At 29.8% G+C, this 27,680-nt stretch overlaps 1 protein-coding gene across 1 annotated transcript in view; it reads right to left on the bottom strand.

Moving 5' to 3' along the window:
- Positions 1 to 27,680, bottom strand: part of LOC136979091 (protein Wnt-7b-like) — an 81,508-nt gene that overhangs the window by 24,639 nt on the left and 29,189 nt on the right. The window contains exon 2 of the mRNA XM_067275002.1: positions 17,595 to 17,821. Within this exon, the coding sequence (XP_067131103.1) occupies positions 17,595 to 17,821 (227 nt within the window). The remainder of the gene's footprint in view (positions 1 to 17,594; positions 17,822 to 27,680) is intronic.

The following is a 27,680-nucleotide window of genomic DNA, read 5'->3' as shown; positions in this document are numbered from 1 at the left end:
GAGGTATTCTTTCATAGCGGGATATGCATTTTAGGCATTTTTTGTCCCTTTTCAGTTTAATTTCTTAAGAAGTTCCTGTTTAACATCAGGTTCAATTCAGTGGCGTAGCGAGGGGAGTGCAAGGGGGTGTATCATGCACCGGGCGCCACTCGCAGAGGGGCGCCCAAATGGTCTCCAAAACAAACTGTGTTTCTGGAGGGGGGAGAGGGCGCCAATAAAGTGTCGGGCGCCAGTTATGTTCGTTACGCCACTGGTTCAATGCAGCATTTTATAACATTATGGTATATAGTACCATTATTTCTGTCTTTTTCTTTTTCCCGAAATGCATATCCCTGTTTGAAAGAGTATCTCTTGTTGAGTGTGACTTTCGGGAAAAATACTACATAAATTTCATTCACTAAACTTGATATTATTTTTGAACTTTTAGCGTAAAGAAAATATTTTTAAAGTTTAATTTACTGTTATCTATACTGTAAAAAAGAAAGAAATTTCCAACTAATTAATTTTAATTACAATAAAATAAAATTCACTTAAATACCATTATTCAAATTACGGAATAATTCCGACTCTTTTCACTTCTAATAACCTTTTAATTTCATATATCATAAAATATAAATAAATTGCTTAACAGGACAGGTTGCTTACTTAATAATTAATTGCAAGAAATTAATATACATTAAAAAATATATATTATGTTATGTTCAAATATTAACATCACACAAAAAATCAAAATGTACAGTATGTTCAATAATATTTCTTTATCTTAATATAAATAATAAATCGTAATGTTTAATTATAAAAAAATAAATTATTAAATTTAAAAATAAACGAACTTATCTTAGAAAAGAATACGAATCTTAATTTTTTTCCAGCCTATATACAAATAACAACAGTAAAAAAGATATTAGGATACGTTCGTAATTAGATTTGTCTTCATTCAAAACATAATTTCTTTGAAAGCATGTCTTATAAAAATAAAAAAAAGTATAAGTTGATAGGAAAATGACAGTGGCTGCAGAAAAAATTTGATAACCGATTCATCTGTCTAGTTTTTTTCCTGAGACATTAATTGATCAAGAAGTTAAATGTGTTTTCTTCAGTATGTCTGTTTAAAAAAGAAACAGATTTGGTGTGATTATTAGGAGAAATATTACTTTGCAGAGTTTTCTGTAAGAGTTTTTAAAATCTTCAAATAATGGATTAAATTACAAAATATGTAGCCTATATCAGTTTATTTTAAAATAAATATTATATTGAAATTTATTTGAAAAAAAAAAATTCTGAATCTTAATTAAAATGTTAATAAAAAATCATTATTTAGTTAATTTTTCAAATTTTCATTTTTATTAAAATCTATTTTAAAAAAAATAAAAATGTTCCGTATTGAATTTTAATTGACATACATAAAAATAATTTTTGCGAGAGAAATTATCAGTCTAAAATTTTGAATTTTATCTCAAAATATACATGGAAGATGTACTAAGTGATTGAATAAAAAATTGGTTAAATTAATTTTTGAATAACTTTAAACTTTTTTATGTTTATATCTAACCTAACCTGTAATCATATAAATTTATATGAAAAACTAATTGTTTTCAGTATAGATACTATAAAAATTATATAAAGGGTCATTAATTTTAATCATGTTTTCCTTAAATAAGATTTCTGCAACAGTTCATTAAAGAATATTCGGCGTATAAGTTCCAAATTCGCAAAATACTTAAATTTAAGCTACTAAATTTTGTAAATTTAGTTTATTTTTAATATAATATAATCTACAAATAGATAATTAATAGAGTTAATCATATTTTAGATTTTTTTAATATTTTCGTGTATAGCGGCATTAACATTTCTGACATTTAAGCGCTAGTTTTGACGCTATATGACAATTAAGGAACAATAGGTGATTGATTTTTTCTTTTTTTTTTTCAAGTTGAAGGAAATAAGATCAATGACACCATCAGATGCAAAGAAAGAATACAGAAAAGTCATTCCTGTTTTTACCTGCGGATATCTTCTTATGTAATTTGGACTTCGCGTAATTTAAATTATTATATATAAGAAAAAAATGCATATAAAATGTAGTAATTTTTACATCTTTTAGTTGTTTTTAAAGCTGTCATTATAACTGACCTCCTTAATTAGCATACGCACAAGTTATAATTTATTTTCTTGTTTTATCTAGCTGTCTCTTCTGAAATCACTGAATTGAAATAATTTTTTAAAAATTACTTTTATCTTATGGTCACAGTTTTTTAAAGGAGATAATAATAGCCATGTATAATTTACATATCTTTTATCCTGAATAAATAATATCGGTACTAAATACTAATGACTAGAATATATTAGCAGAAATGTTTCGACTTTTTCCGCCCTGTGGGCACTGGGAGAATCTTTTTCAGTAGTGAGAAACGGAGCCAAACATATCCCAAACGGACCCCCCCAAAAAAAATTTTTGAGATTTATCGACCCGTCCAGATTCGAACCCGGATCTCCCTCCCAGTACAATCTTATCAATCCAGCACATTGACTCCATTCTTATTCCGGTAAATACTATAGAAAACTAAGGAAAGATATTAATACTAACATTGATAAATATTTCTGAAGTTAAAATTTTAGAAATGAGTAAGTAATTAAATAGTTATTATTACTAACGAAACTATATTTTTAATGTAATATCGGGTGCAGCATTCTTATGTATTTTAATATAGTATGTCCAAATAAAAATGACAAAATTAAATATAACAAATTCATCGTGATCTCAAAACGTACAATTCCTAAAACACGATAAGAATAAACAAAATATGCTGGAGAAAAGGTCGGTATGGTAACATTTTATCGTTTCCTACTTACAGTATATTTATTTTATATTTCTTACTTAATTTATATAAATAATTTATTTTATGTAGAATTGTACTGTACAAAATCTTTATTTAAAAGAAATTTTAACTCCAGTTTTCGTCTATTCAGTGGTTTTCAACCTTTTGAGCTCGTGGTACACAACGAGTCAGTATCTCATTAAAGATGATCTTATATATATAAACGAAAAGTGATTTCGAAGATCAGCATCTTTTCATATTCAAAAATATATAAATAGCATTAAAAAATAAAGAAACAATTAACATTTTAAAACTATTTTTTTGTAATTTTGTGGCATTCCAATAAAAAGTTTGCGGTACATCAGAAGATAACTACTGGTCTATACATACAAGAACATTCGTTATACGCCGGGAAAATTTATTGTTTTGTTTTTATAACATTAATATAGAAAGTAAACTATATAAACCTAACAGGAAATCAATAAACTATGAACTAAGAGCTCACTCAAAGATAGAAATATATATTAAACAAATTAAAAGTTCGTACATTTTGATTATTTTCATTAAAAATATTAATTATTTTCTTTATTATGTTTTAATGAAACTATTCGCGTCCAGATTATCTCAATGGAACAATCCCTTTTGTGTTGGCACCAAACTTCATTATCACACAATTTAATCCCATAGGATATCCGATTAGCTGCGTATGAAGCTAATCGGATTGCTATAGGGGAGTTTCTTGTCAATATATTCTCATAAAACTAAGTATTTTTAAAACTCCTTCATTTTATAAACAGTATTGTCAAAAATCACAATATAGTCTGTTCTTACGTCATTCGATGTACTGTAGGCCTACATACGAGGATGTAATTACGTGACTACACTAAATAAATGAATAATCTCATAGGTTTCGTTATATTAATTGATTTATTTTCTTAATTTACACTAATTTGTAGTTATTTCTTAAAATTCGGTAAACGATTAGTACTTCGTCTTATCCAATATATACAATTTTGTCAATAATGTTTTAAACTTTCGCCATTGTTGTTGACGTCATATATTTACAAAATTATATTTTTAACTCATAAAAGGAAAAAAAAGAAACCGTGAAAGATTACTTAACATTCTCATTTCGTAATCAGTATCTCCTGCGATATATTATAAAGATCATTTAACTTAAATCTACTAGTTTTTTCTCCTCGAAATAAATAAATTAATAAGTTCTTTGTCTGGTCTTCGTAAATCTTTTTTATTCACCTATAAAAAAGTTTGAGTTTTAAATCTTAAGAACAAATTACTGGTTGGCATCAATTAATTTACGCCTTCTGTTTGACAATCATTTCTTAACAAATCATCTTTAAGCTGGGACCTATAGCAAAGAATCGTTCACCCGAGGCAATTCTTCGATTTTTTACTTTTTTTTTTTTTATAAGAAGTTAATCCGAGCCAGGTGGTCGTCGAAATTTAAGACATTATTCTTAGCAATAATTTCATTTATGCCGCTTGTTTTTTTATTTTATCGTAATATAATAAAACTAAAATTAGTTTTGATTGCATGCTTTGTTTCTACACTAAAACACAGCTGAAAGACTTATCATCATTGATTTTAAAAAATCAATAATAATAAGTCTTTCAGCTGTTTTCCATTGTAATATAATAAATTAATAATGACAGAAACTGCTAAACTGTAAGAGTTTTATTTAAATAAGTTATTTTATTTAAAGAACAATTGCCGTATATTTCCGCGGATAAGACGACCTTCAGATAAGACGAGGTATAAATTTTCGTCAAAGTTTCATAGTTTTAGCATATATCTGTCCTATAAGACGACCCCCAAACTATCAATGGCCTATGAATTTAGTTTAGGTCAGCGATCATCATCTGGATAATAATACTGTATAGCGTATATGGAATTATGTCCTATTCGTAATTTTTCGAATGAACAAATTTTATTTTCTGCCTTGCTATTGTTGCAAACGTTCGCACTGATTCGGGCATTCGAGTAATGACCTTGACTATTCGCAAAAACGTCGTATGGGTTATTCTATTTTGTGGACATGCCCTACTCTCTACTAGTAAATAATTACGGTTTGTCCGTTTTTTTTTATAATGGTTTTAATTTATAAAAATTTCAATCTAATTTTTTTGTATCTGTCCTATGACCCAGGATTTTTGGGCCTTTTTTTATGATTCAACTATCGTCTTATCCGCGGAAATATACAGTAAATATAAGAGCACGACATTCGAATATTGTAAATTACTTAATCTAAATGTTCTACAATTCATTCAAGATTAAATTGTAAAGTATACTTTAGCTTTATTATATACCGTATATTTAAATAACTGAAAAACATTATATTTTGTACTTTATTGTTATTATATTACTAGTTGATTACTGTCATTTTTGACAGAATATATAAAATACTATTACAAAGTGATATAGGGGATAAGTGAACTTTACAATAAGTTCACTACAAGTTCATTTACTGCTATTTCGCTATGCATACTGTAAAGAAAAAGTCTGCACAAAAATCAGACTTATTTTATTTTTACAATATGATTATCCGAAAACTTAAATTTGACAAAATTTTATCTCTAAATTATGGAATCTGGTCCGCGGACAACGGCTAGAAGGTTCTCAAATTTACTTTAAAAAAAAAAAAAAAACAAATATGCCTGCCAGAATTGTGCGAATTTTTCGTTTACACACACCTATATTTAAAACATACGCGTTTCCGTTTTTTTTTTTTTTTACTCTTTTCCTCTATGGGCACTAAGAGGGTCTTTCATCAAGCTTACTGTGGGTTCAGCTAGACCAAATTGAGTTGAATGGCGAGGGATAGGCCAAATATGTCTGGGATGGATCACCCCAAAAAGTTTTTGGGTTTTTCTGGATTGATTCCCAGATCTCCCAGAGCGGCAGGCTGCCATCTTAACCGTTCGGCCATCCGGACGTCCAAACCTTTTATTAGAAGTTTCCTCATGCATAATACAATTATAAAAGGGCCTATTTAGGCCCTTTTATAATTGTATTATGGATCTATTCAGATTCCCTGGGTCTATTTAGGCGTCCATTAAACAAAGTAATAAGTAAATAAATTGTTTGGCACCGACTGTGATAAAATCCAAATTGAAATAACATTTGAAAATATAAAGTTTGAAAGGTTGAAAATAACTAACATATTAGGCTTCCCGCTCTGTAGTTTCTAAGTCACAAGCGCCACTATGCAGTTAACGTTTGCATAACACTACAGAAAGTGGTATCGAAAAATAAAAAATAAAAAAAGCATAAAATATTAAATGTAGGCAAATTTCATTAATGGTAATAATAAAACAATAATTAATGCAATAGAAATGTTTGCGGGAAACAGTTAAAACTCCCACTTTCTAATAATTTACTTAAAATAGGCAGATAGAAGCGGCACCATATCGCTAACGTTGGCATAGAGTTACAAAGTCAATGAATCTACGAGCGTATGTACCTAAATATATGCGAAAAATTTCAGGGATTTATTCTTCGATTAATTTTAACCGTAAAAGTTCATGTGCACCTTTGTGGTTGAAATTATCCGTATATATTTAAAACACTTTGTACAGGTATACCTCGAGTTACGTCGTTCTCGATTATACGTCGTTCGTCAAAAAAAGTATATGGAAAAATAAAAATCAAGTTTAAGTCATTTTATTTAGACTTTAAATCCGTCCGCCACAAATATTGAAGTCGTAATATCACTAGAAAAGCGTTAAAAGCACATAAAATCATATTAAAATATGTAAATTTACAGTAAATGTTAATATAATCATCATAAATCCTAGAGAACGAAACATGAAAACATCTGTGTTTCTGTGTTATTGTCTTATTTAGCGGTGTTTAAGTGCTCATTATTGGCGTTTTCCACCGTAGTTTCGACTTGCGTCGCCTCTCCTGGAACCAATTACCGACGTAAGGCGAGGTATACCTGTATATAATATTCGTGTATTTATTTTACATTTCGATTAATTCAGAACAAACTGATCAATATACACAATGGAAGTTGCTTATTTATATTTAAAATATATTTTTATATTAAAATGAATTAATTTTTTCACAATAAATTCGGTTCTAAAGGGTATTAAAATTTTTGTTGGATTAAAGATTTCGTTCAGTTTAACTATAAGAATATTAAGAATGACCACAAAAACAATAATTTTATTTTAATAAAATTATAATAATTGAACATATCAGTTAAGGGAGTAGATTATTATAAAGTCAAATGAAGCTAATAATTGAAAAAAAGTATTTTCTACACTGTTATACTATTGTTCCACTGTTACTCTGTTCGTTTCGTCCAGAAAGTGCACACTTTAACGTCACTTTGACGTTATCCTTCAGTTTTACAATGAACAAATTTTAAAAATGGCGTCAAATTGACGTAAAAGTGTACATTTTTCTGGATGAAACAAACAAGCCTTATATAAAACAACCTTTATTGCTACAAAACTGCATTTACAGGAGCAGTTTTTAAACGTTACTATCATGTAGCCTACAGGAAATCATTTCAAATGAAACCAATACTTTCGATGATTAACTAAAAATTTTAAAAAAATTGTATATTAATCATAAAAATTAACTACACGTTTAATTTTAAATGTTAAATTTCGATTTATTCTAAATTATTTCTTTTAGTTTTATTATTATATTTTGATTTTATGTTACATAATATTTATAATATGATTTATTATGCTGTGATTAATAATTTATAACTCATAAATATAACTTTTAATTGTAAAAATATACATAAATTTTGAGCATTAGCTTAACTAGTTTTTGGGAGTTACTAGAAAAGATGTTAATTTCTATTGTTCTGCTCGTTTGCCAAATCATTTCTTAGACCACACATATTGCGAAATATTTCTTAAACGGCATGCAATTGGTTGTTTCAGTTTCGTGCCCATTTCGAGCACTTAATTACAGGTCATCATCGTCGGTTTCAACAATGGACATTACTCACTGATGGATTTTTAATTAAGAGCTAATGTAATCTGTCCGCTTTTAATCACTCATAATTTGTTTTTATGGACTTGTTCTGTACATGTTTCAACCAGATATTTATTTATCCCCGTCATTCAATCAAAGGTAAAAGTTGTCATCCAAGTCACGTATTCGTCGATGAGATCGCAATTACTTCCTTTTACGCCATCGTTATGAAACGTGAACATAACGGAATATTGTTTATAATAAAATTGTCAAGTTTAAATTAGAATGAATTAAAATTTAAAATTTACAAAAGTGTTTATTATAATTAATAATTATTAAATATTTCACTAAAAACACAAATATTTAAAAATGAACGGCGAATTTTTATTTAAAAAAACAAATCTTAAAATGAGTTTTATATGACAGTTTAGCTATAAAATTCATAATTATTCCCATTAAAATTAAAAATCAACCTGTAATTAGCTCTGATAACTATATTTAATTTATTATTCTGTAGTAAATTTTCTAAATTAGCGTTAAATGTGTAATAAAATTCTATTTATTTATCGAGAAGACGTTTAAATCCAAGACAGTGGCTTAGAAACAACTGTCAACCATCGGAAAATATGGAAGTTGTCTATCGTTTCCGAGAGATTGGCGTGTTATTGTTTCTAGGATGTGCCAACAGAGATCCAGCTGCGCTTTCCTCATTCACCATCAATGTCACATTAGAGCTGATTAGCTAGTCTTCAATGGACAGGCGTGTCTAAACCGAATTGATTTGTGAGCAGTGGCGGAAATTGCGCTGTACCAAGTAGGTGGTTGAGGGTAGGAGGTCTTGGAATGAAATCATAAAGTAGCAGTACCATTGTGGAGGATGTGTTTAAATCTCGACATCTCCAACCGGTTTCTTTGATGGGATTGAAGGTGGGAGCGTCAGTGAATGCGTAAAGGCATGCCCGACGCAATCACCGGGTTTCCACGATAACAAGTCGCAAATCGTGATGTGATATTTAATAGGGTGCTAAATCTGCGTCCACACCCACTTAGTGAACGTTCATTAAAAATATCGACTAAGAGGGAGTTTGAAGAAAATATAAATTTCTTTGGAGTAAAAATAAAACTCTGGTTACTTGTAGAGTTAGAATTTAATTTATAGAGCTTGAAGAAGAAAAACTAAATCATGTCTTTCGTATTCGCAAAATATCTTTTAAGATAGATCACTATAATTATTAAACATAATTTTTTAAATTTTATTCAATAATTAAAGTTTTATTTTCGATAAAAGCGCTTTCATTTCATATATAGATTATCTCTATCCACGAACCGTCTATTTTCTATATAAAGTTATAGCAGAATTGTTTACAGATATGAATTTCAAGTTTTAAAGATCGTTAAAAGACTCCAGTATTATTTTTAAAATCTATTCTTATTATTAGAAAATCTGCATATGCCATTTTTGTAGGTGTTTTCAGAAAGTGTTGGTTTATCAAGGCACGAAGAAACTTCAAAATTCAAAATAATAAGTAGGGTTTCAAGCAATAAAAGTGCTCAATATATCATGATTAAAAGATGGAGAACAACTTCCGGACAGGGCGATTCGCGATGGTCTGGAAAGGATTTGAGTCAAGATTGTTATTCCTTCTAGCAATAGGAATGCTCCTTTAATGAATGAGCACTTCGTTATTCACTTTTGCTTTTGAAAAATATAGTTTATTTTTCGCTTCAGAATAAGGTTCTTTCGATCATTCATACTTGTATATATAGAAATTTAAATGAATTTGATTTTATTTATGTTGTGAAATATTCCATTTCATAATAATAAAAGAAAATTACAACCATTTATATTTTATGCTAATTTTTTTTAAATCAAAATTTGAATGACACTTAAAAAAAAAGAAAAAGTAATTTGAAAAGTAGACCTATACGAATTTTCCATTATATCAAGTTGTAAACAATAAACTATATCATAACAAAATAAAAGGCTACTCATAAATTTTTAAACTTAATTTTATAAATTAAAATAAAGTTAAACGAAAATCCTTTATTAAAAATTTTCTGAAAATTTTTATCTGTGTTAAGTAAAGTAACCGCGGAAGGTACCAGGGAGCCCGGGTCTTCCTTATCTTTGTAAATAAATAAATAGAGGAAAAATGAAATAAGTACAGGAAAAATAGTTCAATGTGACAGACTCACTTATACACCTACACTGTATACGTATAGGCTACAGTATCTAATAGTTTACACTTCATCTACAGCACTAGTGGCTAAATCCACAGCGGTACAAAGGTGAATGTAGATTTGCACGTTCTAATCTGGGCCCCTTAATCAATAGTGGATCCAGAAACCTTGAGAGGGGGTCAGAAAGGAAAAATAGACCTAACAATATTTTTTACTACCTGAGGTAACCGCCTTTACTCGGAAAAAATCCGCAGAAGGGAATGCAGCTGTGCTCTGCACAACCCCTAAATCCGTTCCTGCTCCTAATATCAGTTCTAGTTACGCTTCTGTCTGAGTTCTTACAATTAATTAACTAACTTAACTCAAATAACTTAGCACTTAATACTTTTAATACGACCGTTAATCATGAAATTTAAGCAGGCATAGAAGGGAATATAAGAAGCAAAAATAAATAATTTTATTGAAATATTAAAGGATAAACAAAATAAGATATAAATTTCTTTTAAGATTTTTATATATTAAGTTATTCGAGTATAATTATAAAATTCTCTGAGGCAATGTATAAAAAATGGAAGAATATGACAAGCATAGAAAAGGTAAAAAAAAACAAGTAATGATTAGTTTTTTTACTGGACTGATGCTTTGCCTTTCTGAAAGGTTGATTAATAAACTCATATTCTGCATTTCTTTTAAATGAAAGCACAAAAAATTATAGGGTTCTATAATTTGTTTTGCTTACATTATTTAAAAAAAAAAAAAAAATACAGAATAAGATTTTATCACTTAAACTTTCAAACAGATAAAATATCCGAAAGGCAATTATAATATTTCGTATTATACGAGAAGATTTTTCTTCTTTTTCAAAGTAATATTTTCATGATCTTGTATTTCTGATTTTGTGTTTTATCATATAGAGACTTAAAGCATAGGGAACAATGCATACATGTAGGCTAATCACTTTTACTCAGACATCTCAGATAAATTTATATAAACTATATACCACGTCCTCGCAGCCTAAAAACTGCACGCCAACATTAAATGTAAAGGGAGTAGTAACCTTACGTACGCCGTTCAGAAGGATCCGTCCTTTCTCTTCTTTTTATCTTTTCATCCTCCTTCTTCCGCCGGCTAAACACTTTGTACGGCCGTTGTCTTTCAAATATACAGTATATATGTGTGTGTCTGTATATGTGTAAACATAGGCTCTAATTAATAAGTTATTTAAAACTTATCTCAGATACAAAATCGTGCCCACCATTGAACACTAGTAAGTAATTGATCGCGGGTTCGCGCCTGACCAACAGTCTAGCCACGGAGGGTCTTCGTGTATCTAAACCTGAATAGAGGGCAGTTTAACGTAGAAGGTTCTTCCGGGAGGCACCCCTTGGCAGATCGTCGTTTATGTGTTGCATTGCCTTAGCCTATCAATCAATTAATTTTAAAAATCATCGAAAACATCCACAAAATGAAATTAATCAAGAATAAAAAGACATAATCCAAATTTTATAATCCGGCTAAAATAAAATGTCTAAAATTAAATTAACAAAGTTTATCTATTGTAAGATTCACATTTTTGTATAGAAATTCCTCCAAACTATGCCATCAACTTATACTGTAAAATAGAAGAGAACGAAAACATTTGAAAAAAGCAGTTTTGATTAATAATCTTTGATTAATAAAAATTTTCAAAATACCTATTAAATTAAAAAGTTGCATAGTTATATAATTACAATTTTTAATATAGTAACATAATTATTATAATAATTTAGTTAAATAACAACTAAACCTATGCAAAATTTTAAATTTATGATTTTAATAGGTGATGATAATTTAAAAACAGAATTTTAATTGATATCTTAATATAATAACAGTTTCTTTACTTTCATGAACCAAAAATACTAATGACTTCACTCTTTCTACCCGCCTGTTTTTCAGGATTTGACACATCCGGGAGAAACCATTTCCTGAAAAGTTTTTGAGGTTTGTTATCCGGATTTGAACCTGACTTCGCCATTTCGAATCCTCAAAGGCCTCAGCTTACTGTTCTGTAAGCTGAGGCCTTTCTTACCTTGACCATCCGGCCATTGATAGATGATGATGATCACGTTTTATCTTACATAATGCGATATGAAGATATATTTTCGCATCTCACGAAACTCATTTTTAAATATTAATTTAAATAATATTTGATGGAAATTAATTCTATATTTTCTTTTATACTCATCTCACACAATACAATACATCTTAAACCTTATTCTTTTTTTACATTATACAGTAAACATGTTTTTTAAAATACAAACCTGAGGCTACTTAATTGAATAATTATATAAATTATCAATGATAAAAAAAGGTAAACATCATTAAAAATTGAATATCATTATCTTGTTGTTATACTTGTATATACATATTCAAACTTTATTAATACTAAACATTGTTAGTTTTTATATTAATTATTTAATAAAATTGAAGTTTAAACTCGTAAATTTATGCAAAAATCGATTGTTTATTTCTTTATTTACATGAAATGACATTTTTCTGTATCAGTAATTCATAAATAACACGCACTCTACTAAAAAATATATGCTTATCTTTGCTGTAATTTCTGTCACAAAACCAAAGTTTCTTGCTGGTTGGGAAAAGCACTATTATCTATCAAAGTTACGAAAATAATTTAAATTATGCTTCTGTAAATAATTGTATAATTGACAACACATATATAATTTTTTACATAGATTAAACTGTTAAAATTATGAATTGTATTATAGAACTTCTTTTTCTAACTCATCTGGCTTGGGACAATAAATTAGAGTCGAGAAAATGATTGTTTTAATTATTGTTTTAGTTTTATTCAACATTTATTCTTGTGAAATTACTTTATAGTAAATTAAATCAATGTATAATATTAATATAACATTAATACTTGGTTCTAGTAGGCTACAAGAAGCGAGAGATTAGAAACCTTATTTATAGGATTATGGAACTTGTCTTACGACTAATTAAATTGATTAATTATTCCTTCTTATTCTTTAATATGAATCCTAAATAAAGAAATTTAAATATTTTAATCTTTATTTTTAACAATATTCCTCGTCCACTTTCGAGGCCTCAAATTATTGAACACGATCCTATAATAAATTCAGTCAAAATTGGCGCGACTCTCTTTGAAATTCTGCTATTATGGGTTAAAAAGTTAATAATAAATCAGTTTTCTTTTGGAATTTTTAAATCGAGTTTTATGTTTATTTGTAATCTATTCTATGCCATTGAAAAAAAGGAAACTCTAGGAGGTGCCGCACCACCCCATCAATTGCAGTCTGGCCAAATACGGACTACTCTGTATCTAAATACTATTATCTACCCCGATAATTTCTTTAAAGTAATAATTATTGTTCTGACAGAGATGGAGTGAGGCCAAAGATCAAAAGTCAAATATCAGGAAGTCATGAATGTTCATGTGTACACTTATTTTATATATTAAACCTACATTCTCGGCCTTATATGCCTTTCGCTTTTTCTTTTCAACCTTTCATTAGATTCAAAGACCCACTTCGTATAAGCCTAGAAGAGAACTGTTTGTGTGAGAATGAGGTGCGCCCATTTTGGATCCTCCTGAATAATTTCTTGGGGACGATCATTTCTCTTTCAGTTTACCGAATGATCGAGACCACCCGGACCGATTAGACTTCTAAATTGAAAAACTCCCATAAGGTCTTTCGCTTCAATTAAAATCTGCATATTCTAACTTGTAAATGAAAGAGTATAACATTCTTTTAGTTTAAATGTCATAGAGTCACAATGATGCCTTAGACCACCGCCACAAAAATTGCGAAGGACGTTTTAGCCTTAAGCCGATTTTCATCTTCTAAATCGCATACTTTACGTATTTAAAAATTATTTTCATAAAGATTCTTTAAAATAATAATAAATTTATTTAATAATCATTAAGTTAATTAATCTTTGTATTTACTAACTTCAAAATATCCTTTAAAATTATATTTTTTAAATTAAATATTTAACTTACTTCAAATTGATATTAAAAATTTTAAATTAATCAATTCAATTTTAATATTTATGATATGAAAATGCGCATAATAAATAAAAAAATGACTAATATATTTAGACTGTTACCTTTATCCGATGAACAATAAATTTAGGAATAAAATTAAGTTAGCATTTCCTATTGTTAATAGGGGAATTCTTAGGTTATAAAACCGTCAACACACTTGTTGCAGTTTGTCACTTGAAGAAGACATTATCTTTTATCTGCAAAGGAGGAGCTACTCAAAATGACTCATAACTCGAAGAGATGTAAGTATTATTATTGTTGCTTTTACAACTCACTTCATTAGAAGACGAATGACGATGGAAATTTTTATATGAAAACCAAGAAGCGAGGGAGAAATTTTTGATTAGGATGTACTGTACTTCACAAAGAAAGATGGAGGATAATCTTGAATTTAATATGTTGTAGACAGTGTAATTCTCAACACTATTGTTTATCCGTTTTCCCCTTTTCTATGGAATAAACATGACACCAGGAGACAACTTCTGAACATTTATTTAACAAGTCGTTGAAGTATCCTATCAGCAAAAATGTGTCCTTTTTTAATCCCTCTTTCCTAATCATTAACAGTCATTGGAAATCAACGTATCCTAATTATGTCATCTGTCCAAAAGTTAAAACTATTCGCAAATACACAGAAATTATTTTCAGAGAATTTTGTGATGACTGAAGAGGAAAAAAATGTTGGGTGCAATTTTACGTCATCAAAGACACCTTCACTCCCTCATCGTCAACAATCGTCAGATACAAATGAATCCCTCTTCCCATAAACTACTAATATAATACTTGAATGGTCTCCAAAATACATTTCGACTTTAAGAATAGTCTCCTTCAATAAAAAAAAAGTAGTTTCAACATCACTTTAAAACAGGTACAAAAAATTCCCAGAAATTTTTAAAATATTCTTTAATTTTATGACCCTAAGTTATAATTTATCAAAAAAATTTGAGTTTAATATTTTAATTATATTAAAAATTCATTTTATTTAATACTATACGAGAATAATTAGCTGTTTAAATAAGTGGCATTATATTCAATAGTAGAACAAACTCGAGTAAACCGACCTACACAACATAATTAGCGTCGTTGCATACAAGAAAGTACCGTTTAATAGTTTTTATAATGAGTTGATTATTTAGTACTGATCATTTATAATTTCTTTATAAACAGCCCGAAGATACTAGGCCTATTTCTTAAATAGGATAGCTCATTTATTATTTGTTTAACATCACTTATCTAATATCATTAGTTAGAACCAATGGGTATTCTGATGACACGATTGATTACTTTTCTATTTTCTTTATCTGATGAGAATTTTTCAAAATATTTATTAAGAATTTTTCCACCTAAATAATGTGATATTAATTTATTGTTAAAATTTAGAAAATATAATAAAAGTTTATATAAGTATAGGCTATATATTACATTTAAAATGATTGTTTTGTATTTAGTTTTGTTTCGATTACAATTACTAAATTTTCAAAAACTTATTCAATACATTCGTTTACACTTTGTATAATTACTGTACAAACATAAATTTTCCATTTACAAACAAATATAGAATAAACGAGTGGTTGCGTATGAATGATACATTCGATGCTGTAATTTATAGCTTTACATCTGTGCATGATAAATTTCATAGCTCGTCAAAATGTTTAAAACCTGTTTTCCTTATTGGTGATTTATTGAAGCGCAGTTTAATCAGAAGGAACTCGTGCTATTTCCCCAATTTGAGTGATGCCTCGATCTTCTTAATAACTTACATCTGACAGGCCTCGCAGGCACTAGACGTTCGAAGCACATTCTACAACTGTGGCCATCGCTTAGACCGATGCCGAACGAATTTCTTTCGAGTTTGAAAATTCCAGAACGTAGCGCCGAAGGTAGTGGACACATCGTTAACACCCCGCTGGCCGAATTGCTTCTCGCCATCAGATAGAGTCGCTGGATGCCACCAGCACTCTGCCCGTTTAGCAAGTCGGAGGTGACTTATGTCTTGTCCTAGATAAGTCTAATCGCGGGCGGTGTACCAAGAGAATGACCGAGATGCTCCATATCAGATTTATGAGACAAAAGCACGAAGCTTTTCTCTCTGTGCATAGTTCTTGTAAATAACCCCCACTTATTGCTTAATTAACTGAGGTATCCTGATCAAACCATACGTTAGATATTCATAAAAAATTTATTTTATCGGCTTATGTTTTTATGCTGATTTAAACATATTCTATTCAAGCTTTATTATTATAAGAACATAATTACAGAATTAATGTAAACGGTGCCGTAACTAGGCTGGAGCAACAGATGCTCATGCACAGGGCCCGGAACGAAGGGGACCTCGAAATGGAACTGACAAAAAATTTTCGAGTGTTTTATAGTAAATTTTCGTTTGTAAATATGTGTGAATGCTTTTGTATATTTCTTATGCACAGAAAAATTATTTATACACAATCGTTTTATAACTATTTCCCCCAAAAATTAAAGGGCTGGAAAATAAAATTTCGCACGGGGCAAATGAAAAGCTAGTTGAGATACTGAATGCAAACATAATAACATAAGCTTCTCTTATTATAAAAATTATAATAGATTTATTTGATAGAACCTATATAAAATGCTACATAAGTTAAACATATAAGAAATGATATTAAAATAAGTCTGGATCACTATTTTTTATTATCCTTCTAAGCTTACTCTTATTGGTAAAATACTCACGAGATGAGCGCAATACGAAATCTTTACAATATTATTACTTATAGAATCGAATTTAATTCCAACCGAAAATTTTATCCTATTTAGTCATTGTTAAATTAAACAGACTCTTAGCCTATAAATTTATCACAGCCTTATCAATTACTTGTATTAAAATCTTTTAAGTATTCAGTTATACTAGATGTTTCCTGCTACAAGTATGATATTCAAATCAACAAGCATAGTTACATGTATAGTTGCTTGTATCGTTACATGATTTAAGTGTAAGCGGTTTAAATTAGATAAATAAAAACTGAATAGTTTTTTTAAAAATATGTACAGTACAGCACAGTACTTCTGTAAGTGAAATAATCATATAAGTTAAATAATAGAAATAGAATTTCTAATCTTTTCATTGAAGCGTAATGGATTTTGTGACGTCTCGACGTTTTTACCATACAGATATGGTTCGATATCACGATATTGAACCATATTTGATGATAAAACTATCAACAAATCACTTAGAATCGTTTTAATCTGCAAAATAAACGTGAAAATCGAATTAAAAATCGTTTCGGTCTCCGAAACGTAATCCAAACAACATCAAAAAATGTAAAACCTTCTACCAAAAGCTTAAACTTTTACCTCTATTTTCAGAAAATTTAAGCCAAAACAAAGATTTTTAAAGTTCAAAGTATTGAAAATGAGATTGTGTAATATTGACTTGCAAGTTATCCTATCTTAAATTGTTTACTTAATTTATTAACGTACCGTTTATTTTTAGATTATACAAATAAAATTATATCGTTTGCGTGATTTAAATAAAAAATATAATTAAATAGGATGTATTTTTAAAAATTGAATGAAATAGTTATGGCGTAAAATTTACCCACGACGATCACGTGACCAAAGACGGCGTCACTTCCTATGTTGGTACAATTCCATCTACGATGCCTGAATTGCCTTTGGCATTCGACCACGCCCATTCTTACGCCATCGCCGATAGCCACGATAGTATCCGGCCGGATGTGGCACATTTTTCTTTGCACCTTAGTCAGTCCGGGGATGTTGTTGCAGATGATCTCGGCGCTAAATGCCACCGCTGTCGAAAAAGTCCTTGAAAAAAAAAATACACAATAAAATTTTATTTTCTTATAATTGAATAAATTCGTAATTTTATCTTAATATATTTAACTAAGTTTTTCCTATTTTAATTTAAAAGTTCTCTTAGGCTAAAAGCATAAATGCATAAAAATAATCTTAATTATTACTTTTATGCATTTATAATATTAAATGTATGATGTTGCTGTTATGCACAACGACCATCCGGATCAAACTGTAAAAATGTATAAAATCTATTAAGTTTATTTAGCTTATGGTTATAAAAGTTTATTTCATAAATTGTAGATATTAACGATTCTCCTATAGTTTTAGATCTTATTGAAAATTTTAAAAACTAATTACAACATCACGCATTAATGTTAATTCAAATAATTAGAATTAAATAAATAAATATATATATATATAATTATATATTAAATTCAGTTACATCAGATTGAGCATTATCCTATATTCAAATTTTATTTAAAACTAGGATGCGACTTAAAATACACCGTAAACAACTCGCAGTTTTTCTAATTATAACTTATAATTTTCCCTTGTCTTAGATTCTACGTAGGCCTATATTTTTAGAAAGAAACATAACTTGAAGTAGAAATACAAACACCGAACCGACAATTAAAATAAAATCCATCTTGGAAATGTTTATTAAAAGCATATCTAGTAGACTTAACATTAAAAACTTTCTTAATTGCTAGTGGAAATAATTAGACATTTTATCCTAATATTATTTTAATAAATTACTATCTTTCATAAGGAAAAGTAAAATTAGATACTGCAGTTAACGCTATTTTATCGAGCTAAAGTCTGTCGTTGTCATATTTCTGTGGTTCCAATACACTCGATGATTGATGGGATCTCATAGTCTAAATCTTATAGCCATCAATCATCACTAAATTTCTAGCAACAACAAATGCTTCAACTCTCAGAATTCGAAGCGCATCTAATTGAACAGATTTCAGCCTGAAAGAATTTTTAGTGAAATGAATAGTCTTGGTTGCCGTTCAAGAAAAACATGTGAGGCTCTTGTCTCTTCTTCTCCCAACACATGTCTTTTGTACTTTGATCCAGCCGACCGAAAGGGCCGAGGCGCCAATTGTCGCCCCCTATGACAGGCAAAAGATGCTCGATCTATGCGAATTAGTGTCATTAGAGGCGTTGGTTTTTAATTAAGGGGCCATCCATGACACCTCGACGACCACACCCCGTCCTGTTAAGTGTCACCTGTCGCGAGTGTCTCTTTGAAAAAATTTCTGTGCTAATGCTAAATTATCTCCCCATTGAGGAATTTTTAAAATTTCGGATTTAAAACGTAGGAATTCTTTCAGAAATTTGGGATTTAATAAACACTTGTGCAGACCTACCATTAACAATATAAAATGTAGGCCTATGGATCGAATGATAACTTTTTAATTAGTAGATCATCAAAATGCTTTCGTTGATCTGATTTAAAATTAAAATGCATCTATTTATTATTCATTTAAGTTTAAAATAAATTAAATATATTCAAATTATATATTTAATATATATTTAATTTTCAATTTTATAATGATAATTTATTTTAATTATTTTTAGAAAATGAAAATCAATCATAACTGATACATAGTTTTACCATTGCCAATATCATGTAGTAAACTTGTTTCTGCATTTTAATGGGCAAAATAAATTAGAATCAGGTCTAAAAAATTCCAGATCTTTATGAAAGACGCGGCATTTCTCCGATAATTCAAAAATATTTTCCTTATTCAATATGACTAATATTCTATAGTGGACCTATTATGTTACAAATTTCGAGATATAAAAGATTCATTGTTATCGAAACAGGCAATTTATTCTTTTCTTATTGCTAGGGGCTTTTCCATTAGTAATATAACGTTCGACGTGTTAACTGAAGAAGTATCTCGAGCGCGATCTTCCTCACCTTTGCAGATAGCTCAATATATCAGTAGTAGGCGTGTCGAAGGCTGTCAATATCGTACCGAGATTGAGATATCAAGATATTTTGGCAGACTTTGCAACTGTCCAACTAAATGATCTGATAAAATGAGACGATAAAAAAATAATACGCGAAAAGTAAAAATAAAACTTGAATCTAGATCGATTCTTCTCAGCAAAAGAAAATACACTAATTATTCTTTAAATATTGGCATTTTTTGAGCGTATCTCCAAAGTTAAAAACTGCTCAATTTTTTACGGAGTCTTCAACAATTATCTAATGAGAGTGCTTTTTTTTCCTTATTAAAAAAAATATATTTTTGTAAGTTAGATGTAGCTGTCCAAAAATTCGAATTGTGTGTGTGTTTTATAGTATTTTAACTGATCCCTTAAAGCAAGTGGTCGGATACGTAGATGACCTATAATTTGCACGTCTCTAAGCAGACCTGGTGCCATGATGTATGGCATAGTACTGCACCCGGAGGGTCTCTCGGTTACGATCGAAAAGTTCTTCCTCCTCCTCTCATCTCCCAAAGCACTTGTGACATAAGTGACATTCATAAATTACCCTTTGTTATCACGCATGCAAGTCCGAATAGTTTCGAATTAATTAACATATTTTATAAGAGAATAAGAAATCCATTTATTGAAAATGTGAACATTGGTTAACAATATTCCTCTTGTTTTATTTACAAATATATTAAATGAATTGTGATTAAAAGTAAAATATTATTGTAAAGCAAGTAAAAAATTTATATTGAAATTTAAAGAATTTTACAAATGTATTTATAAATCATTTTACTATTTGATTAAATTAATATTATGCCTAATTGATGTTAATGAAACTTTACATTTTATAACATTGTATATTAAGTTACAAAAAAGGCGATTAAAGTTAACATTTTTGAAGAAAAATATGAAGTAAGCTTTGTCATAAATATTCAAACTATGAAAGAATGTTGTTATTCCAGTTTAAAATACATTTTAAACGATTAATGCTTAGAAAATTATTTGAAAATGTAAATTATTTTTAAATAAAATGGGTCCAAATGAAACTCATTAGTTTATGATAATTTCATTTTATAAATTAAATTTGTAACTAACGTACGTGAAGTAAATTAAGTGAATAATCATTATGATTTTTTTAACATAAATTTTAACAAATTCAATTAATAACGTTGTCTTTTCATCTCATTGTTAAAAAAAGAAAAGATTCGACGATGAAATTATATCATTATGCATTAAATCGCTCATAGATTCAGTCACATTAATCACATCAATATTTCATGTCAAAGTCTAATAAGAATATAGCCTAAATTTTGACTGAATTTCTATTAGGTTTTGACATGATATATTAATATAATTTTTAAAGATAAATAACTAAGTAAAAAAAAAAAATTGAGCCAATTTTTTGAATAAATATCAGTTACTTGAAATAGATCCTGAAAAGTTTACTATACACGAGACCAGATGCATGATAATAACGAATTTGACAGATTAATTATGAAAATTAATAATTTTATTTAGATTAAATGATATATTTTTTATAATAAATTAAAATTTTTTTAGTACAAATAAATTTAAAATACTCAAATTTTATCTAATAATAAATAAAAATAAATAATTTGCGTAATAATTCAAGTAAGCTACTAGAAGTTACTTAATCTATATTTATCAGCTAATTTTATTAATGTTAAAATAATTAAGTTTGTTCTATATACCATAAATCTTATAAAGTATAATCTTACGTAAAAATTAAATTATGAAATTAAATTTTTTTGAAATAAATATTTCAAAAAGGGGGGGGGAATCCTGTATAAAAGATCTCAGATATACAGCAGAGAAATATATAACAAAGCTTAAATTATTTTGCTTTGAATATGACACCTATCGAATTCTTAAGCTCTCGACCAATAAATTTATGTAACATTGTTTATGTGTTATTTATTACAGCGCCTGCGAGGAAGGCTTTCATTTTTAAAAAGGGAGAGTATGTATTGGAGATGAAGAGGTCAGGCGCAGAGACAAGAAAGGCGAGTCCCAAGTGGACGTGTTCCTCTCCTGGGGACAATAGAGGGTGAGGGAGACAGCTACCCTCCTGGAATTTAGGGGGGTCGGCCCACGCTCCTTTGCTCAACTCGGCTAAAGGAAGGAAAGTCACAAAATTCTTTTCAATTTCTTCTCTCATTTGCATTTATGCCTCGATTCTTGGTGGAGGTATCGGCTTTTCTTCAGGAAGAGTTAAATGGGCGAATCGTACTAGTTGTATGAATAGTGATAGGACTAAAAACTAAACAACTTACATCTGGTTGAATATGCTAAATTTAAAATTTATTTAGACTTATAATGAAGTTTAAAACTTATTTTTATTATTAATCTTTTTTATAATCTCAAATTGTATAAATTTTTTAACTCCTCTAATAATTGCGATTTGTTAAAGTTTTTAAAATTTGAGTGTATTTTATCAGTAATTGAAATTTAAAAAAATCAAGTATAAGTAACAATCCTATTTGCATTTTCAATTTTTAGACATTTTAAATATTAGATTCTTTCTCTTTGCCTACAGATTATGATCTGATAAAGGTTTTTAGGAACCTTTATCAGATCGGCAATATTCGGCAAATTTTTATGAGTCTCCGTTTCAACTGAGACTAATAAAAAAAATCTATATATAGGCCTATATATATATATACTATATTTAATTATAGAATTATATATAATTATATAGAGATAAAATATAAAGACTGTATTTTTAATATAAAATTTTAAAATTTATAGAATTAAAGTTTGTATGTAGGCTAATAACAGTTTGCGTTGTGATTAAGTGCAATTTATATTTATAAAGTAGGTAAATATATTTTTAATATCGATATTAATGAAACGTTTATCTGTAAAAGTTGCAATTAACATTAATAACAATAGTTTATTCCGGAAAACATTTTAGTGAAATTTTAAAATAAATTTCTTTTTATTTTTACGCACGAAATATTAGTACGGTATTTTATGTGATTATTTCGGCTAATTTTTATTCAAATTATTGGCTGGTTCTCTCACACGAATTATCAATGCATTATGATTATGCGTTCGGTCTGTTTTGCAATTTACAAATTTGCAATTAAATTTTGCAATGAAATATTTACCAAACCAATCAGTATTAGTAGATGTTAACGAATAACATCCCAATATTTTAGGAGTTAATTATAAATTTATAAACCAAAAATATATGTGATATAAGCTCATAAAAATTAAATTTATCAATTATATTAATTATTTAATTAATGTTGCCTATAAGAACAAAGTTAATGAATAGTTTTTGTATGGAATAAAGTCCTTATTTGAACTACCCATTAAACATTACTGTAAGAAATAATTTGCTTGGATTTGTATCGTTAATGCAAGATATCAATACATTATAAAATATATAACCAGGGCCGGCCATCGGGGGGGTGCGGCGGATGCTACGCACCGGGGCCCCGCGATTGAGGGGGCCCCAACATTATCAAGAATGCAGTATTTTTAGTAATTTTTCTGAAGTAATTAATGTATTAGCAAGAACAAAATCACGCTTTAAATAAACATGCATTAATATATGTTCGTGTTTGTAAATTTTTTTATTTTAGAAAAACATTTGGGCCCAAATAGTTTCTTGCACCCGGGCCCCTTTATCGAGAAGGCCGGCCCTGTATATAACAGTTGAATTCTATTATGAATATGTTTTATTCACAATGGAGTCCAGTAGCGTAAGCAGAGAGGACCCTCCTTAACTTTGTAAATAAATTAATTTAAGAAAAAATCAAAATAAGTACAATAAAAAGATTTGAATATGAAAACTGCACTTATACATATGTGTATACTTATATTATATATACACTATATTTAAGAGTTTAATCTTCATCTACGGCGCTAGTGGCTACATGGGCAATGGTACAAGGTTGAATATAAGTTTATATAGTATATGTAGGCTACAGATCTTATGGAGGCCCGAATTAGAAATTCAGGTCTCCATAAGATCGGTCCTAGTTACGCTACTGTTGGAGTCTGATGGAGTCAGCAAATAATGAGAGGTGTGGAATTAGACCTACATCCAAACTACTCATAAAATTCGAGTCCGATCACTTACGACAATATTTCACCTTGTAAACACCAATGGAAGTATTTAAATATTGATACTGAATGGAAACAGCGATTCTGTACGGAGTCCCGGTTTGAATAGAAGTGTTGTAAAATGGTTATATCAGGAAGAAGCTGAGATTAGTGATCTCAGATCACTTCAGAGAAAATTCGCACTTAGAATTTGTAAAGCATATAGAACAACATCAACAGTTGCCCTGCTAGTCTTGGCTGATGTCCTGCCAATCAACCTGAAAGCAAGACAAATAGCATGGAAATGGACACTGATCAAAGAAGGCATTAACAGTCAAAATAAAGAAGAAATCGATAGAAAACAAGAAAACAATTTTGTTTATTTCCTGTTTTTGAATAGTGATCATTTGTTCGCAACCTGACCTTCCGTTAAATGATCACTATTCAAAAACAGGAAATAGACAAAATTAAAGACAAGAGTATGAATCTCAAACACCCAGCAGAGGAGAACAAATACAAAGTTGACTTACACACGGAGGAACACAAAACAGAGACAAGCCAATGGAAAATATACACGGATGGATTCAAGACAGCACAAGGAACAGGAACCGGAATACTCATCACCGATAAGAATGACAAAAAATACTATGAAGCAGCTCTTAAACGGGAACTTTACTGCACGATAATGCAGATCAAACTCTGGGCAGTATACAAAACACTTCAATACATAGAAAAGAACAGCAGAATCTTCAAAGACTCTGCAAGAATATACACAGATAGTAGGGCAGTACTTCATGTTCTCCAGAACCCCGCAAAAGACTACACTCCTAATAAGCGAATGTATTGAAATAGCCCAAAACTTAGGGAATAAAAAGAAAATCTAGTTAAGATGGATTTCAGGCCATAGTAGTTATTGGTGATGGTAATATTTATCTTTATTTATTCCCGATACCGCCAGAGCATAATCGAATTAATTACAGAGATATATCAAAGCACAAGTAAATACATACATAATAACAAAGAGATAACGTACAAACAGTATGACAATAGAGAAAAGGTATGAACAGATGGTGAGATGACCGATACAAATCAACAGATATGTTACATAGCTTGAGAGTAGAATAACATGTACAGTAGTATAAAATAGACAATACTGATAGTAATAAAAATTACACAGATATATGTTGTAGCTAGGGTTTCTCATTTCCCGGTCTTTTGCTTGTCCCGGGATTCCAGGATAAAAGTGAACTGTTTCCCGGGATCCCGGGAAATCTCGGAACAAAATTAATTATTTTTAAGATATACAAAATATCATGAAATCAAATGATATAATTATTTTTCTTTTTTTAAAGTAATTTATACGTTCTGTAACCTCCAAAATAATATTAATAATGCTGTGTAAGATATATATTAAAAATTACCTTTGAATTACGTAGAAATTTTCACAAATAGAAAAAATTTATTAAAGTTTGCTGGAAACTGCATACAACAACAATAAAAATGCCTGTGAATTGAGTTGAAAATTAAAAAAAAAAAAAAAAAACAAATCTAATTTAGAACTTGGAAGGTAATTTTTGTTTTTTTAAATAAAATATAAAAATTTACAATATTTTGTATTATAAGATTTTAAAAAGCGAAGATGGTCAATACTCCGGTCACTCAATCTAATTCTTATTTCAGTAATGAAAAGTCTTTTCCGATTCAAATGATGTGATTGGAATCGTGTTTAATGCATTTAAGAGAAGACAGATGTTGTGGTTTTTCACCTGTAGCCTGGAAGATTTCTAGTTTATTTTCGAGATTATAGTACTTCTTTTGTTCTCTAGTATTCTTGATTTGTCTACCTCGACTGCTTTAATAGAAACATCATAGCTCAATAATTCGGCAGTTCATTTGTCTTTAATAATCAGGTTATGAAGAAAAATTTCATACTTGCAGACTTCGTACTCGTTGTATCGTTGCCCAATTTGCACAACTTAGCGTTACGCAGTTATTGAAGCTACTGGACATGGTTAAAAATTAAGACAGCATAAGCACAATGATTATTGATCATTCGTGACGTGCCATAACGAGGAAAAATTAAAAAAAAACTAATAAGTACGTTTAAAATTAATAAATATCAGGTCAGTCCATAAGTCCATGCGCATTTCTATGACCTTGAGAAAAAATCTCGTTTTGCTGTTAAAAATGTCAGTCTAATGTGATAATTTTTACACTGAAGTGTTAAATTGGATCTCATTCATATAATACTGTTCAGAATTGTCAACATTTCAGTTGTTTATTTTCGTTAAAATGGAAGTAACCGACGAATACAAAAGACATGTTTTATACTTTTTATTTTTAAGTGGTGAGAATGCTACAAATGCAGCCATAAAAATAAATACTGTACATAATCAAATAGTAATTAGTGCAAGGATTGCGCAGAAGTGGTTTGAAAGATTTAGAAACAATGATTTTAGTGTGGAGGATAAGGCTCGTACTGGAAGACCCATTGACTTTGACGATGATGCTCTCTCTGCACTAGTTGAAGCAGAACCATCTTTAACAGTTGATGAAATTATGGAACGTTTAAATTCATCCCATGGAACTGTTCATAGACACCTACAACAAATCTTTTTTGTAGATAAAAATACGCATGAACTTATGGACTGATCTGATACAAATGAATTCCGACAGTTTATGAGTTAATTATACTTTCTATTTGCAAAATTTCCTCAACCTTAACAAAAAATAAGAAAAAAGTGAATTTTTAAGAAATTTGCGGGATTTCCCGAGATATTTCCCGGGTTAAAAAAACAACCGGGATCCCGGGATCGCGTTTGAATCGATTTTCTCAACCCGGGATCCCGGGTTGAGAAACCTTAGTCGTAGCAGAACAAGTAATGATATGTACAATAATGTGCAGGGAACAAATGAAGATAGTGCCCGATGACAGACATGACCAACTTAATGAATGACGGAGCGTATGTGATACTTATGAATCAATTTTTTGAATGCTTTGTAGGTGTCACTATCCTTATGAAGGACATGAAGTTCGCAAGGCCAATTAATACCCCTCTGACTGAGAGCAAGGGCAAGCTCATGCCTAGCATCCTCGGTCATCGGACACATGTATGTATAGTGTTCAACCCAATCACGGCAATTATAGATGGTACAGATGTCCGTTGCAGATTTGCCAAACCTCTGCAAGTAGGCCCCGAATCTCTCATGCCCAGTGAAGAATTGAGTGGTTTCAAAGTCCGGACTAACTCAGTGGTGAAAAAGGTGATCATGAATAGATGGATAAAAGTTCCTGCCAAGGCCATTGTAGCTATCCCATCTCTGCTGTCAGAGATCCAAGCTGTAGTCCCAATGTTGGAGCTTAAGAAAAGAGGCAGGTAGCACTGAATACTCGAAAGGGCCAGAGGTACTGCTTGTTGCAGCTCCCCAGGCAAATAGATCTGCACGTTCATTACCTAGGACACCCTGATGACCCCTCACTCATTCGAGGGAATAAGAGTTCTGAGCACAATGTATATGGTTTAGAACCTTCCTAACCAGAGGGTGAAGGTTGTTGGGATTTCTAAGTGCGTTGATTGCTGAAGCACTATCAAATGGTAAGAGCTGGACTGGCAAACTGGAATAGAGTAAATGGTAAGAGCTGAACTGGCAAACTGGAAGTAGAGCAAATGGTAACTCTACTTCCAGTAAGATTGACTTCACACCATTGAACAGTCATGTAAATGGCACAGAGTTCTGTCTTGAATATAGAGCAGTCAGGATGAAGAGTGCCAGAGTTCTGATATATTTCCTTCTCATTGGCAAAAACGACAAAGGTCGAGCCCGTGCCCTCTGCATT

The sequence above is a fragment of the Centruroides vittatus genome, unplaced genomic scaffold (genome assembly GCF_030686945.1).
Source record: "Centruroides vittatus isolate TY-2023 unplaced genomic scaffold, ASM3068694v2 contig_577, whole genome shotgun sequence".
Taxonomy (NCBI): domain Eukaryota; kingdom Metazoa; phylum Arthropoda; class Arachnida; order Scorpiones; family Buthidae; genus Centruroides; species Centruroides vittatus.
Note: the sequence above shows the minus strand (reverse complement) of the source record. Positions and strands in the feature narration are given on the sequence as shown.